The following is a 14806-nucleotide window of genomic DNA, read 5'->3' as shown; positions in this document are numbered from 1 at the left end:
GCTGGGATACGAATGCCTCCAGTTTATCCATACGTGAACCTGTGGTAGAAAATCTAGTCCGGTTTTTTGTTTGTTTTTTTCTTTTCCTCTCAGGTTCTGAGCTTTATCTTCCATGTCTTTGAACTTCTTATTTATATATTTCATGTCCTGTTTCCCCGGCTGCATTCTGAGTAACTTCAGGCCTGTCTTTCCACTCAGTAATTATTTTGTAGATGTTTGAATCTGTTTTTTAACCCATCTATGGCAAGACAACAGCGAGGGCCCCCCAAAGATGACCCTGTCCTAACCCTGGAACCTGTGGCTGTGGCAAAGGGGAACTGAGGTTACAGTTGGAATCAAGGGTGCCAATCGAGGTGGGGCATCTCCTGGATTGTTGAGTTGGGTGCAATGTAATCACAAGGGTCCTGATAAGTGGAAGGTAGAAGGAGGCAGAAGAGGGAGAACCAGAGAGAAAGCAGCCTAAGAAGGACTCAGCTCACATTGTCGGCTTTGAAGACGGAGGGATGGGACTATAAGCCAATGCAGGTGGCCTCTAGAGCTGAAAAAGGCAAGGAAACGGATTTCCCCAGGGACTCTCCCGAAGGAATGCAGTTCTACCAACACTTTGATTTTAGTCCAGTGAGACCTATTTTAGAATTCTGGCCTCCAAAACCATAAGATAATAAATTTGTGTTGTTTTAAGATGCTAAATTTGCAGTAACTTGTATAACAGCAAGAGGAAACTAATATACCATTCTGTTTAAGGTCTTAGTTTTAACAACATATTTATTTTCTAAGATTTTTGGTTCTACCTCCAGTTTTTTTGGTCATTTTTAATAGTCGTCTGTTCTTTGCTGATTCCATCATTTTAAAAATATTTCATTTTTTAAAAGTAATTTTATTGAGAATATTTGTACACATAATCATAAATTATGTAAACTTTGGGGATAGATTTTTTTTTTCATTCAGCATAATTCTCTGAAGATTCATTCAGGTTGTTGCATGTAGCATCGTTCTTTCCTTTTTACTGTTAAGTACTATAGCATGGAATGGGTTACCACAGTTTGTTGAAGGGAATCTGGGTTGATTCCAATTTTTTTTACTATTATGAATAAAGCTGCTGTAGACACTCATGTACACATTTGTGGTGAACATAAGTTTTCATTTCTCTGGGATAAATACCCAAAAGTGCAATTGCTGGGTCAGTTTCTTCAGAAACTGACAAACCTTCCTGAGTGACCACCATTTTACATTCCCACCAGCAATGTGTGAGTGATTCAGTTTCATGGCATCCTCACCAGCATTTGATGCTGCCTCAATTTTTTAAATTTTAGCCATTCTGATAGAGGTACAGTATTAGTGATACATCACTGTGAGTTTAATTTAATGATGTTGAATATATTTTCATGTGCTCATTTGGTATTTGTGTCTTCTTTTGGGTGGCGTGTATCTTCATGTTTTCTCTCCAATTTCTCAATGGACTGTTGGCTTTTTTACCATTGAGTTTTGAGAGTTCTATATTTGGTTTGTAATTTTTTTTTTCCACTCCTAACTTGTCTTTTCATTTGCTTATTAGCATCTTTCACAAGGCAAAGGTTTTTTTTTAAATTTGATGAGGTCCAATTTATCAATTTTTCCTTTTATACATCATTCTTTTAGTGATAGATCTAAGAACTAAATTGCAAAGATTTTCAACTTTTTTTAAAACTAGAAGCTTTATAGTCTTATGTCAGATATTTAAGCCCATTATCAACTTTAAGGGAATTTTTGTATACAGTATGAGACTTGGGTCAGAGTTAATTTTTCTTTTTCCTTCACCTGTGGGTGTCTAATTGCTGCTCTGACACCATTTGTTGAAAAGGCTATCTTTCTTCCATTAAATTATCTTTGCACCTTTGCCAAAAATCAGTTGGTATTTTTATTGGTCTATTTCTGATTTCTCTGTTCTGTTCCATTGATCTATGTTTATCCCTATGCCAATAACATACAGTCTTGAAATTAAGTACTTCTTCACAATTTATTCTTTTCCAAATTGTTTTACCTATTCTTGTTCCCTTCAATTTCCAAGTAAATTTTAGAAAAATAATCATACTGTGATTTTGATAGAAAAGTTGTTAAACCTGCATATCAATTTGGAGAAGAACATCTTTACTATGTTGTTTTCCAATCTGTGAGCATGGTATACCTTTCCATTTATTTAGATATTCTTTGTTTTCTTTCATCTGTGTTTTGCATTTTTCATGATACAAATTTTCTACATATTTTGTGAGAGTTAAACTTAAGTATTTCCTTTTTTTAACTGATTGTAGACATTACTGGTAGGAATGTAAAATAGTTTGGCCAATGTGGGAAACATTTTAGGGATTCCTCTGAAAGATAAATATGGAATTACCATATGACCCAGCAATTCCACTAATTTCACTCCTTGGTATGAATCCATAATAACTGAAAAGAGGTACTTAAACGAACATGTACCTGAATGTTCATAGCACTATTCATAATGGCCAAAGGGTGACAACAGTCCAAATGTCCATTAATGGATGAACAGATAAACAAATTGTGGCATATACATACAACAGAATATTATTTGACCATAAAAAGCAATAAAGTACTGATGAACCTTGAAATAAGAGGAGGTATATTTTTGTTTCTTTGCTTTGTATTGTCTTTGAGTGTTAGCAGAGTAATACAAGCTTCATAAAATGAATTAGTAAGGGTTACCATGTCCCTCTCTATCTCTGGTAGTTTTATTTGCTCTGAAGTCTATTTTATCTGATATTAATATAGCCACTCACATTTTTCTTTGATTAATGTTTGCATCATATATCTTTTTGCATCATTTGACTTTGTAACTGCTTATATTGTTAAAGTTGAAGTAAGTTCCTTGTAGACAGCATAAGGCTGAGTCATGTTTTTAGTCCACTTTGCCAATTTCTGTCTGTTAACTTTTGTACTTAGACCATTTATATTTAATGTAATTATTGATACGTTAGGGCTTAAGTCTACCATTTCATGTTTTGTTTTCTGTCTGTTCTATTTTTGATTTGTCTGTTTCCTTTTCTCTGCCTTCCTGTGAGTTACTTGAACACTGTTTCTGGAATCCCATTTTAATTTATTTGCAGTGTTTTTGAGTGTCCTTTTGCATATCATTTTTAGTGGTTGCTCTAGGTACTGTATATGTATACCTATTTTTCAGTCTACAGGTGTTATCATTTTAGTCGTTCAAATAGTGTAAAAAACTTACCTCCCTTTACTCTCTCCTTTTTATAATTATTTTAAATATTACCTCTACATATGTTTAGAACCACATCAGTGTTATAATTTATGCTTCAACAATCAAATATTTAAGGAAACTCAAGAGAAGGAAAGTCTATTATATGTATCCATGTTTTGCTGACCATGTTTTTTTGTTTGTTTGTTTGTTTTCCTTTCTGATGTTCCAGGGTTCCTATATTTATCATTTTCTTTCTGTTTAGAGAATTTCCTTCAGTCATTCTTTTAGGGTAAGGTTGCTGGTTTCCTTACCCTTCCATTTTTAGCTTTCCTTCATCTGAGAATGTCTTGATTTCCTCTTCATTTTCAAAGGCTATTTTCACTGGATTCTGGGTTGACAGTTATTTTCTCCCAGCACCTGAAAAACGTGCTGCCTCCAGGCCTCCATGGTTTCTGATGAGAAATCTGGTGTCATTCAATCTTTTTTTCTCCTATAGACAAGGTGTCATTTCTTGCTGTTCTCAAGAATTTTTGTTTTTAGTTTTCAGAGGTTTAACTATGATATGTGTTGGTATGGATTTATTTATGTTTGGTGTTCACTCAGTTTCTTGAACTTGTAGGTCTGTCTTTTGCCACATTTGGGGTGCTTTAGTGATTGTCTTTGGGTATTTTTCAGCCTGCCCTTTCTCCTCTCCTCCTGAGACTCCCATGACCCAAGTGGTATGTTTTCTGCTATAGCCCCACAGGTCCCTGAGGTTCTGTTGGTTTTTTGTTTGTTTCCCTATTTTCTCTCTGCTGTTCAGATTGAGTAATTTCTTTTTTTTCTTTTTTAGTTGGAGTCTCACTCTGTCGCCCAAACTGGAGTGCAGTGGCCGCTTCCGGCCACCGCAGCCTCGACCTGCTGGGCTCTGGCGATCCTTTCGCCTCAGCCTTCCAAGTAGCCAGAACTATAGGTGCGCGCTACCACGCCCGACTAACTTTTTGATTTTATTGTAGAGATGAGGTCTCGCCAAGTTGCCCAGGCGGGTCTCGAACCCACGGGCTCAGGCAATCCACTCACCTCAGCCTCCCAAAAGCACGGGATTACAGGCTGAGCCTCCGAGCCCGGCTGAGTAATTTCTATTGTTCCATTTTTCAGCTCACTGATTTATTCTGTCCCCTCCATTCTTCTGTTGAGCCCATCCAACGTGTCTTTAATTTATTGTATTTTTCAGTTCTATAATTTTCATTTGGATCTTCTTTACATTTCTATTTCTCTGCCAGCCAAGACTTTCTCTATTTTCATTTATTTCAAGCATGTTTTTCGTTGCTCACTGAAGCAGTTTTATAATGGCTGCTTTAAAAGTTGTCAGATAATTCTAATATATCTGTCATCTCAGATTTGACATCTTGATTGCCTTTTTCCACTTAGTTTGAGATCTTTCTGGTTCTTGGACTGAGTGATTTCCAGCTGAAACCTGGGCATTTTGGAGATTGTTATGAAACTAAATCTTATTTACATCTTCTATTTAACCTGGCTTCCTCCAAAATCACTTCAGCAGAAGTTAAAGGGCACTTGTGTCAATATTGTCAGATGGGGGTAGTTCTGGTTCCCCACTCGGTTTCTGTAGTTATGGAAGGGAGAGGATGAACCTTGTTACTGTTGAAGAAGTTGGTTGTTTTCAGTTGCCCACTAGTCCTCCACTGATACCTCCTTGGCTGGGAGTAGGAGTGACTTGTTTACTGCTCCCTATCCATTGACACCACAAGAGAATAGCTTGGTGACCACTGAGAAGTAATGAAAGTCCTGACTCGCCATTTGGCTTTTGATACCACCCCAGGAGCAAGGAACAGAGGCACCATCACTGGCAGATGGAGGTTTATGTCCAGGCTCCCCACATGGTTTCCACTGACTTTGAGGGAGGGAGGATTGTTACTGCTAGAAGCCTCACTGTTTGGCCTTTTCTGACACCACGGTGGTGGGGTTAGGAGGCCTCCTTACAGCTTGCAAACGTGGAAGTCTAGGCTCTCTTCTTGGCCTTTGCTAGCATGAGTGGAGACTAGGGTCCAATTTTTGTGTTATAACTGGAGTAGAGCAATTACTCACTAAGTTTTCTGCAATGCTAGGCATGACATTCCTAGTCCTTCAACTAAAGTAAGCTTTTCTTATTTTGTGTATTTGTGATCACTGATGCTTCCAAGTTGCTAGCTTCTTCAGCTACAAGTATGAGATGTACGAGACAAAAGAAAACCCAGGGAATTCAGCATCATTTTGTGCCTTGCATCCTGAGATCCTTGGCTAGTCTGTCCTTTCTTTACCTTTCAGTCTTCTATTTGTTTTGTATATAATGTTCAAGGATTTTAGTTGTACCTAACTAGAGAACTAGGAAAAAATATATCCACCCCATCTTCAGAGGTCAAAATCTCCATACATATTTATTTTATATTGTTTTGGGTGGATCTAAATTTGTTTAACAAATTTGTTTTTTCTGCTCCCACTCATGATGTATCATTTTCCTTATCATTACCTTTAAAATTTTTAAGGAAGTCCTGAGGACCTAAATCAAGATTGCTTTCTCCAGAGGGGATTTGCTTCTGTTTCTGCTGGGAACTACACTGGGGTTACTAACTGGGTACCATTTTAGCCCTCTTCAAAGGTCCTGGTTTCATACAGAATTTTCGGGTTCAGTTTTCCTATTCTGCAGCAGAAGTGCTCCAGGGTTAGTAGCCCAATTCTAAGGCTATTATTTGCTCTAGTACCCAAGAATGTCAGGGTCATCTGTTTACCAGTTTACAGTAAACTAGTTTACCATTACTGTTTGTCCTTTCAGCTCATAGTTGAAGAGGTCTTCCATCTTTTTGTTGGGTAGGGATTGGCACACCTTGATGATTTCCTTGTTTTCTTGCGAGTCTAGAAATGCTATTGAAAAACAATGTTTGTGGTTGGGCTCGGTGGCTCAGCCTGTAATCCCAGCACTTTGGGAGACCAAGGCAAGTGGATTGCCTGAGCTGTGGATTCAAGACCAGCCTGGGCAACTTGGTGAGACCTCACCTCTACAATAAATGAAAAAAAAAATTATCTGGGCATAGTGGCGTGTACCTGTAGTTCCAGCTACTTGGAAAGCTAAGGTGGGAAGGATCGCCAGAGCCCAGCAGGTCAACGCTGGGGTGGCCAAGTGTGGCACTGCACTCCAGCCTGGGCAATGGAGTCAGACCCCAACTCAAAAAACAAACAAACTGTGTTTGCGATAGTTTATCCAGGATCCGGTAGTATTGTGGTTAGAGGGGCAAAATCGCTGGTAGAAAGGGAAACGTCGTACATGCAGCATTTGTATTTCAAGTATTACCTTGAAAACAACTGGAAAAACAGTATTCCTCATGATTACTAGATTTTAAAGACCAGATCTGAAGGTTTTTATTGTTAGCATGTTGAATTCCTTAGTGAAAGTTGTCATTTTAGGTAAGAGAGTATTAGAAGAATATTCAAGTTTTATTTAGTATCCACAGCGAAACTGAGCCTTGCTTAACTAGAGTACTGTAAGTGGGTCTGGGTCACTAACAAGCTTGGACTTCTTAAGAAGAGTTAATAACCAGTAAAAAAACTAGAATGTTTGGAGGGTATACAGGAAAATAGAGGTATTATGAAACATGGTCTAATCTATAGTCTATGGCTCAGCCTGACTACATAATTACAGCTGTAGCTGGAGAATTCCTTTTGTATTTTTTCAGAGAGCAAATTTTAATTTTATACTCCTGAAGCTAGTTCACTCTTTCCAGTGCGGAAGGTACAGCTCACTGCATTCCACAGAGACATAAGAGAATTTGTGATGGCCTGTATTGCTTTATTCATGACTCTTCTTTCCTCCATTTATTCAGTAAATAAATGTAAGAAGGTCACCATCTGTTGATAAGCCAAGAATCAAACTGCAGCTGCCTCCCCACTATTCCCTGCATAATCTTGACCCTTCTACTTTAAAATCCTATTCCAAGGATGACCCAGTACAAACATAATTCCTCAATAAAAACAATAATGATTGCTAATACTTAATCTGTGCAATTTTGTCCTAAATTCATTATATACATTTACTCATTTAATCCTCAAAACAATCCTAAAATATAGATGTTTTGATTATCCTCACTTTCCAAGTAAGAAAACACAGAGAATCAACGAGCCCAAAGTCTCACAGCTAGAAATGGTGAAAATGATAACTGATCCTAGGCTATTTCACTCCAGAGTCTATACAACACTACTCTACTATAGATTCCATATGGTCAAGACCAGGCCCAGCATGTGTGATGATCTGTGTCTGATAACATAATGAAATGGAGTACTTTAGCTGGGAAAACAGGTTAAACTACGAACACATTTATTCCTCTAAAAACAGTATACCATCTTTACAACTTTCAAAATTTTATTATCAACTGTCTCTGCAGATTGCTTACTCTTACTAAGCTGATTTTTTAAAATTCCAGATAGAACACAGTAATTCACCAGCACCATCATCAAGCAAGCTACAAATCTATCCTTTGCTGGAGCAAGAAGACACTTAAAATCATTTGAGAAAATAGCTTTAAGTGTTTACAGAAGAGGTACCCCATCCATTTGTCACACATTCCAGGGTCTCACAGTCCCATTTTTAATTGTCTAACTCCTAAACCAGTTTCTTCTTATAGTCTGGAAACAAGGAATCATCCAAGTGAGATATTCCTTCAGAGAACTGTTGAAAATGGATTTAACATGGAGATATCCCAGATTTCTGTTCTTAAATGTTAAAAATATTATATTAGCACATAAAATATCCTTAGATCTATTGTTATGTTCTAATGAGTTTGTGTTTCCCCCTTTTTGATAATGTCTTCAATTTCTTCTGAGACCTTTCCTTTATAGTCATTTGGTTCTATAGCTTTTAACTTCTTTTGATACTCCAGTGGCAAACCATTTTCTTTTGCACCCATGCAAATAACCTAGAAATGATTAAGACAAAAAAAAAAAGCCTTTTAGTTGAGAACATAATTTAAAGTAACATACCACAGCTTTATTTGCATTGTCAAAGTATGAAATATTAGCTTTCAGATAACTCTAGAATAAGCAATTATAGAACAAAATAGAGAGTCTTTCCTCTAACACAGAGTATGAAGGCACAGGAGTTTTCAAAGCCACATGAAGCAGCCTCATAGGATACCAACTTTATCAATAATATAATTTAAAATATTTTTATATTAAAAAAATACCTATTGTTTAGAATTTGCATAACATTTTAGGAAAAAACACCACTCTTCCAAAAAATTTAAAGGTTACAGGAAACAATTTTGGTTTTAATGCCAGAGTCTATTCTTGCTCTGAATTAGAAATGGGGGAACAAATGGCAGCTGTGTTCAGTGGCACTTTCAAGATCCATACTAGGCTAATTCTTCTAGGCTTTGTATTATAAAATTCCAGACTAGGCCCAGGAATCAGGCTAACCACTACAGGTGCCCTGTCCTGACTGGGTCTGTCAATAGGTACCTAAGCTGTTTTTCTAAATGGGGATATTGGGGTCTTTATTCCATATTCTTGTCTTGTGCTTACAGGGGTAAGTTCCCTGATTTTTAAAGGCCACGTAACTTTTCTTTCTTCATCTAGGGATGGAAAACATTTCAGCAGTAGAAAATATATTTTTCCCTATTAAAACAAATGTTGGTATTCATAAAATACTGTTTTGTGGAAAACAGTATTATATATATGCTTTGTAATTCTTTTCCACAAAGCAGTATATATATATACTAAATCTATTAAAAACACACTTATATGTTCTTTTCTACTTTAAGAAAGAAAATACATGTCTAGAATTCTGAAACATTTCTAAAAGTTTTTTTAAAAAAATAAAAAATTTTATCATAGTTCTATCATTACATATAAATCTGAACAATATTTCTGAATTTTTACTTTAGGTAAATAACTCATTTTTATATTTAAAAACATTTTGATTACAATGAATTATTTATACAAAACTTAAAATACACAAATATATTTCAAAAAGAATAATTTGAAAACAAGATATTCTTTCATTTATCTCAGTGAAAATTAAAAAGTAATCACCAAGAATCTGTCAATAACTTACCTTTTTATACTGTGGTGATGGGGGTGCACTCTCATAATTTGTCATCAGATAACTTCGACAGGTTATTTCTTTTCCTTCTTGAGTTGAAACTTTAACTTCTATTACGACATATGTTCCACTTTTAACCCCTTCTTGCCTGAAACCAGAACAGGCAAATTTTAACCACATTTGACCTAGCCAATTGAATTTATTGGGTAAGGTCTTTTAGTCAAATTAGGGTATAGGAAAAAACATTTAACTATGTATCAACATACTTGCTCCCTATGTGTTTGGGGATATAGAACATATAAATTAAACATGAAAAGAAAGCTTAGTAGTTCAATTAGAAAGCCTGTGACTTAATTGTGAATCTCCTAACAGAACTCTCTATCTTATCTGAAAACATGCTTCAGTGTAGTTATTTCAGTCTTTATACCTCTGAAACACTGTTCTTTCGGCTACAAAAACGGACTATGTGTTCTGACAGCAACAGACTATCCATCCAGAAGAAAGTAGAGGATGATTCATTCTCATTCACAAGTGAAGCATCAAGCATGTCAGATAATCTACTCTTCTCAAGGCCTACTCTTTTCTGCCAACTTTCTTAGTATGACATGCTCTGCCACACTACTCTGAGAGTTCTAGCATAAAAAGTATCAAAGCATTTCTAAAATCTTGTTAAATGCTTTTACAAATTATTATTTATTTACTAATTCAACTATCTTAAATCACTGTTCTTTTAAAAACTGAATCAAAATCATTTACAATTACAAAAATTCTCATGCCTTTTCACTATATGAAAATACAAAAAAGTTATTTAAATTTAAATTTAATTTAATTTAACTTAATTTAATTTTTTTTTTGTAGAGATGGGGTTTTGCCATATTGCCTGGGCTGGTCTAAACTCCTGGCCTCAAGCAATGCTCTCTTGGCCTCCCAAAACACTGGGATTACAGGCATGAGCCACTGTGCCTGACTGAAACACCAAGGAAAAAATGTTATAATAAATAGATAATAAACAAAATAAAAAATAAGGGCTTCTATCTTTTACATAAGAGATTACGAACATCTCCCAAATGTCCATTAGAAAGTGTGACCCTTCTAGACCTTTAGCAAACTGACATCATTATGCCTTTTATGTTGACTCTAACGTGTAAAGAATATGTCTGTAGTATATGGTTTTTAAAATCTAACACACATATACACATCCTTGCATATAACCCACTTTCTGAACTAGGTATTTTTTAACTTATAATTAGAAGCCACCTACTCATCCAGAGAATTTAAATTGCTTTTGTTCATTTTCCATACTACTCCCCACACTTCATCGCCAGGACTTTGAAAAATGGTGGCTATACCTCCATGCCAAGTTTGACTTGTTTTGCCTTGGGAATTGCCAAAGTCAAGCTTAAAATCCTACAAAGGAAATCAAAGTGATATGATCAATATCCACTTGAACCCAAATTTCCCTCCTCAAAATAAAAAGGATTTACCTTGCTCTCCATGCAATTAAAACATTCAATTAACTGAGTTCCATCTATGCGTAAGAAGCTGTGGAAAATATAAAGTTAAAAAGACAAGAACCCAGATCTCAAGGACTATATATATTTTTCTTAAAAAAATGAAACATACTGAATATGCATAGACATCTTAATAAAAACAAAAAATTTAAGGAAAAAAACCCCTTAATCCCAATGCCTTAACATAACAATTTTCATTTGTGCAAATTACTTCCCAGTCTACTTACCTACACAAATTTTTACTTAGAGACAACCTGGGTGACAGCTACATGGGAGTTATACTATTCTCCCTACTTTTATGTCTGTAGAGTATCCCACCAACGTATATCACCATCTTTGCCCTAAGGGAGTTGGCATTTGGGGATGATTTGTATACTGAAGAACATTACTCTAATACACATGAATTGTACAAATTTATCTACACTGACCATAAAAGCAGCTAACACTTACTAAAAAATTATCGGGTTCTGTACACTGTGCTGTTAGGGTTATATGGTCATCACCTTTTATCTTGCTAACAACTTTATTTTACCCATTTACAGTAAGAAAAACTGTGGCTTAGAAAGATAAAGCAACTTGCCTAAGGTCTCTCAACTAGTAAGTAACGGAACCAGGTTTCTAGTTTAGCTTCTTTCCTCACACATGTGGGCAATCAGGGAATAAGAGTTCTGTGGAAAATTAAAAATCCTTACTTGGTTTATTTGGTCTAGGAAGATTTCTTTCCACCTTTCCAGAGCTTAGTTTCCTTAATAGTAAAATAAAAAAGGTTGGACTATGTGGTAATCTAAGGACCTTTCCAGGTTTATATTTTATCCTTGTTACTTATATTTTCTCAAAAACCTTGGCAGATATTTCATGAACAAGGTTGGATGGAGTAACCAGTACCTTCAACTGGCATCATAGATGCTCTTCTAGGACCAAATCTTCCTGGTAGGGCATCAGTAGATCTGATAAAAGTTAGAGCCCACACTAGGTTGTGTATTGCTAAATCCAATAAACAATGTTCAATTCCTCATCTTGCTCAGCTTCTCAGCTGCTTGTGACATAGGTAACTATCCTCTCCTGATCGGTCTCTTTCCTCACTTTCCGGCTGTTTTTTTATCTCAGTTCTCTTTGCCAACTCCGCCTCCACTACCTGATCTTCAAATGTTGGACTTTTTCAGGGCTGAGTCTAGATCATTTTCTCTATTCATTCAGCAATGTGCCCAAGACAATCTCATCCCCTCCAATGACTTCAAATGCCCCAATCATCTTTAAACCCAGCTCAGATCTCTCTTCTGAGCTTCAAAAGTGCTTGGAATAAGGCCTTCCCCACAACAGTTAATAGATGTTCACTAATATTGTTCTGTTCACTTGGCTTTTTAGCAAGCATTTCAAACTCAGTATCAAACTGAACTTATGATTTTTTTCCCTTTCAAACTGAACTCTCTTCTCTCTGTGAACATCACCATCATCTACCTTGTTGTGCCAGAAACCCAGATCATCCTTGATATTCCCTTTATACTCAATCACTTTAATAATACTATTCCTAATTTACTCTCAAATCCATCTACCCTGCCCTGTCTATACCCTAGTTCAAGTTGCCATTCATAATCTTTGGCATAAACTGCTGCAAAAACTTCCTAACTGGGCTCCCTACATCCACTCGTGTCCTCATTTAAATCCACTTTCCACGTGACCAGAATGAACTTTCCAAGATGTAAATCCGATTTTTCATTTGTTTTGATTCTGCAATGGGTTTCTCACTACACTTGAGATAAAGTCCAAAGTCTTATTTGGCCTCTGTGTTCCTTTAAGATGTGGCCCTTCCCTGTCTCTCCAGTCTTTATGCCACCTTCCCCTTACTAAACTCCAGATACACTGACGGGAAGATACAGCTTCCTCTTTCTTCAGGTCCTTTGCAGATGCTATTGCCTCTGTTTTGTTTGCTCCCCACTTCACCAATTATTCATGTCACATTTTTAACACAGGACTTTCCTGAGCATCCTGGTTGGGTCAGGTCCCCAAGTCATACAGCCCATTTCACCTTGCATGTCTTCTTGTTAAGACTGAGTCTTCCTGTAACTGAATAATCACTTGTTTGGTTTCTCTTCTCCCTGCCCTGAATATAAGCATTTGAACTCCCTTCCTACATTCGGGAAACTCCCTACCTATGGCTTTGGGGGTAGGGAGTACCAGGACCTGACTTCCATGTTTGAAGCTTCAAAGGCCAGAAGTTGGTTTTCTCAGTTTTGCTTGCAGTCAGAGCAAAGGTACACGGCCAAAACCTAGCCAATCAGGACAATCTGGGTCTTTGAATTAGAAGCTAGTGCTCAAAGACAGCAGGGACTCCACCCTGGTGGAGGCTGATACATCTGGGTTTCAGGTACTGCAGGGCTGTAGTACAGTGGTAGGCAGGGTCCAGTGCAGGTGGTGCTGGGGATGTACACTGCAGCATCCACATTTACGTTTACCAAGTGCAGCAGAGGCTCCGCGGGCTGGTTCTGTTGTGTGATGCCGGCTGTTACAGTTGCTGCACCACCCTTTATGCCTGCCTGTTTTGTCAGCTTTGTACTTCTGCCTTCCTGGTCATTCTGTGAGCTCTCCAATAGCCTTTCAACACATTCTTTTTTCTTTTTTTGTGCTTAAATCAGCCAGTTTCTGTTGCTTGCCACTAAGAACTCTGACGAGGTTAGCAGAGATCATGCTTGTCTAATTCAGCGCTGTCAAAAGGTTTTGTACATAATGTGTTTGCACATCTCTCCTATAGACTAGGAGGTCTTCAAAAAAGGCAACTTGACTCAATCTTCTTTGCATTCCCAGCGTTAAGTGCTGGAAGGATGCGTGCTCACTGAACGAGTGTACTGGACTGAAGAGCAACGGTTTACCAAGGTTGGTCATGGTTCGTCCAGCCACTTGGCCTACACACCTCCAGTTTTCGGGGCCTCTCAGCTCAGGAGAAAACGCCAGGTAAGAGGATTTTTACGGTGCCAGGTGGCAAGGGCTATAACAAAGGCACATACAGAACGGGGAGGCTTCTCCGAAGTGCCAGTTGAAGGGAATCTGTGAGGATGCCCCTGAGTTCGTGAGCAAGAGAGGCGGCCAGGTCGGTGCCGAACGAGGTGGAAAGGTCACCGGGGTCGGGATGGCAGGGGCCAAGACCGAACCGCGAGAGCGGTGGAGGACGCGGGCCTGCCCGGGAGGCAGAAGCCGGCTCCCCGCCAGAGCCCTGGTGCAGCCAGGAGGAGCGGCGCTCTCGTTCCGCCCACGTGTGGCCCGGAGGAGGCGACTTCGGGACTCCGGGCCCCCGGTGTGCGGAGAGGGCGCGACGAGGGCCCGGCGGGGCACTCACCTGCAGGCGGGCCACGCAGTAGAACGCCGCCGAGGGGTTGCGGAGGTGGATCCTCTCAGTCAGCAGGTTGCTGCCGTAGGCGAAGTACAGGACGCTGTCCTCATTCCGGCCCCGGACGTCCTCGCAGCCCGAGTTCGCCATGTCCCACCAGACACCTGCACGGTTTGGGGGATCTGGAGCTGGGAGGGTGAGCGGCAGACAGCGAGAGCAGCGCGGCGGATGACGACCCCGGCCCAGTGACCGCCGCGCCGCCGCCTCGGGGTTAGGGGACTGGCGGGAAGCCTGGGCCGGCCGAGTCGGGAGCGAGCGCGCTTCTGATTGGCTGCCGACCCGCACCGACGTGGATCGCCCCTTCCGATTGGCCAAGCTCCTCGGCCTCCTCTCCGCCCTCCACCGAGACTCCAAAACGCTCTGCCCTGAGGCGACCCGGGACTGGCGCCTCATTGGATACGCTCCTCTGATGTCCCGCCCACCTGCTCAAGAACGCCACTGATTGGTGGGTGGGCGGGCACGTCGTGGAGGCTGCTAGGATCCGGTGGACTGAGGGTCTCCGGCGGGCGACTGGTCTCCCGCATTTGGGCTGCTCGCGTGTCGTTCTTTGGCAGTTTCTGCGCTTTAGGGAGCTCTGGGCAGATCCGAGGCGAAACAGCGGCGCTGGCCACCTCCCCGACGGTTCCTTCACCTCCGCCGCAGCACGCGCGTCC

The 14806-nt window shown here is 39.4% G+C and overlaps 1 protein-coding gene across 3 annotated transcripts; it reads right to left on the bottom strand.

Annotated features, from left to right (window-relative positions):
* Positions 1-7515: 7515 nt before the first annotated feature.
* On the bottom strand, positions 7516-14377 carry GGCT (gamma-glutamylcyclotransferase). 3 transcript variants are annotated; one of them, XM_008067573.1, is made up of 4 exons: positions 14103-14377; positions 10522-10667; positions 9273-9408; positions 7517-8136 (listed from the first exon to the last, which is right to left on the bottom strand). In XM_008067573.1, the coding sequence occupies exons 1-4, from the start codon at positions 14241-14243 to the stop codon at positions 7993-7995; spliced, it is 567 nt and encodes a 188-aa protein (XP_008065764.1). In that variant the 5' UTR covers positions 14244-14377; the 3' UTR covers positions 7517-7992. The 3 variants fall into 3 exon arrangements, with proteins under 3 accessions (XP_021572727.1, XP_021572729.1, XP_008065764.1); XM_021717052.1 differs by lacking the exon at positions 9273-9408 and having other exon boundaries at positions 7516-8136; XM_021717054.1 differs by lacking the exons at positions 9273-9408; positions 10522-10667 and having other exon boundaries at positions 7516-8136; positions 14103-14369.
* Positions 14378-14806: the final 429 nt, after the last annotated feature.

This window comes from Carlito syrichta, unplaced genomic scaffold (genome assembly GCF_000164805.1).
Source record: "Carlito syrichta isolate Samal-C Ts95f unplaced genomic scaffold, Tarsius_syrichta-2.0.1 Scaffold107564, whole genome shotgun sequence".
Lineage (NCBI taxonomy): Eukaryota > Metazoa > Chordata > Mammalia > Primates > Tarsiidae > Carlito > Carlito syrichta.
Note: the sequence above shows the minus strand (reverse complement) of the source record. Positions and strands in the feature narration are given on the sequence as shown.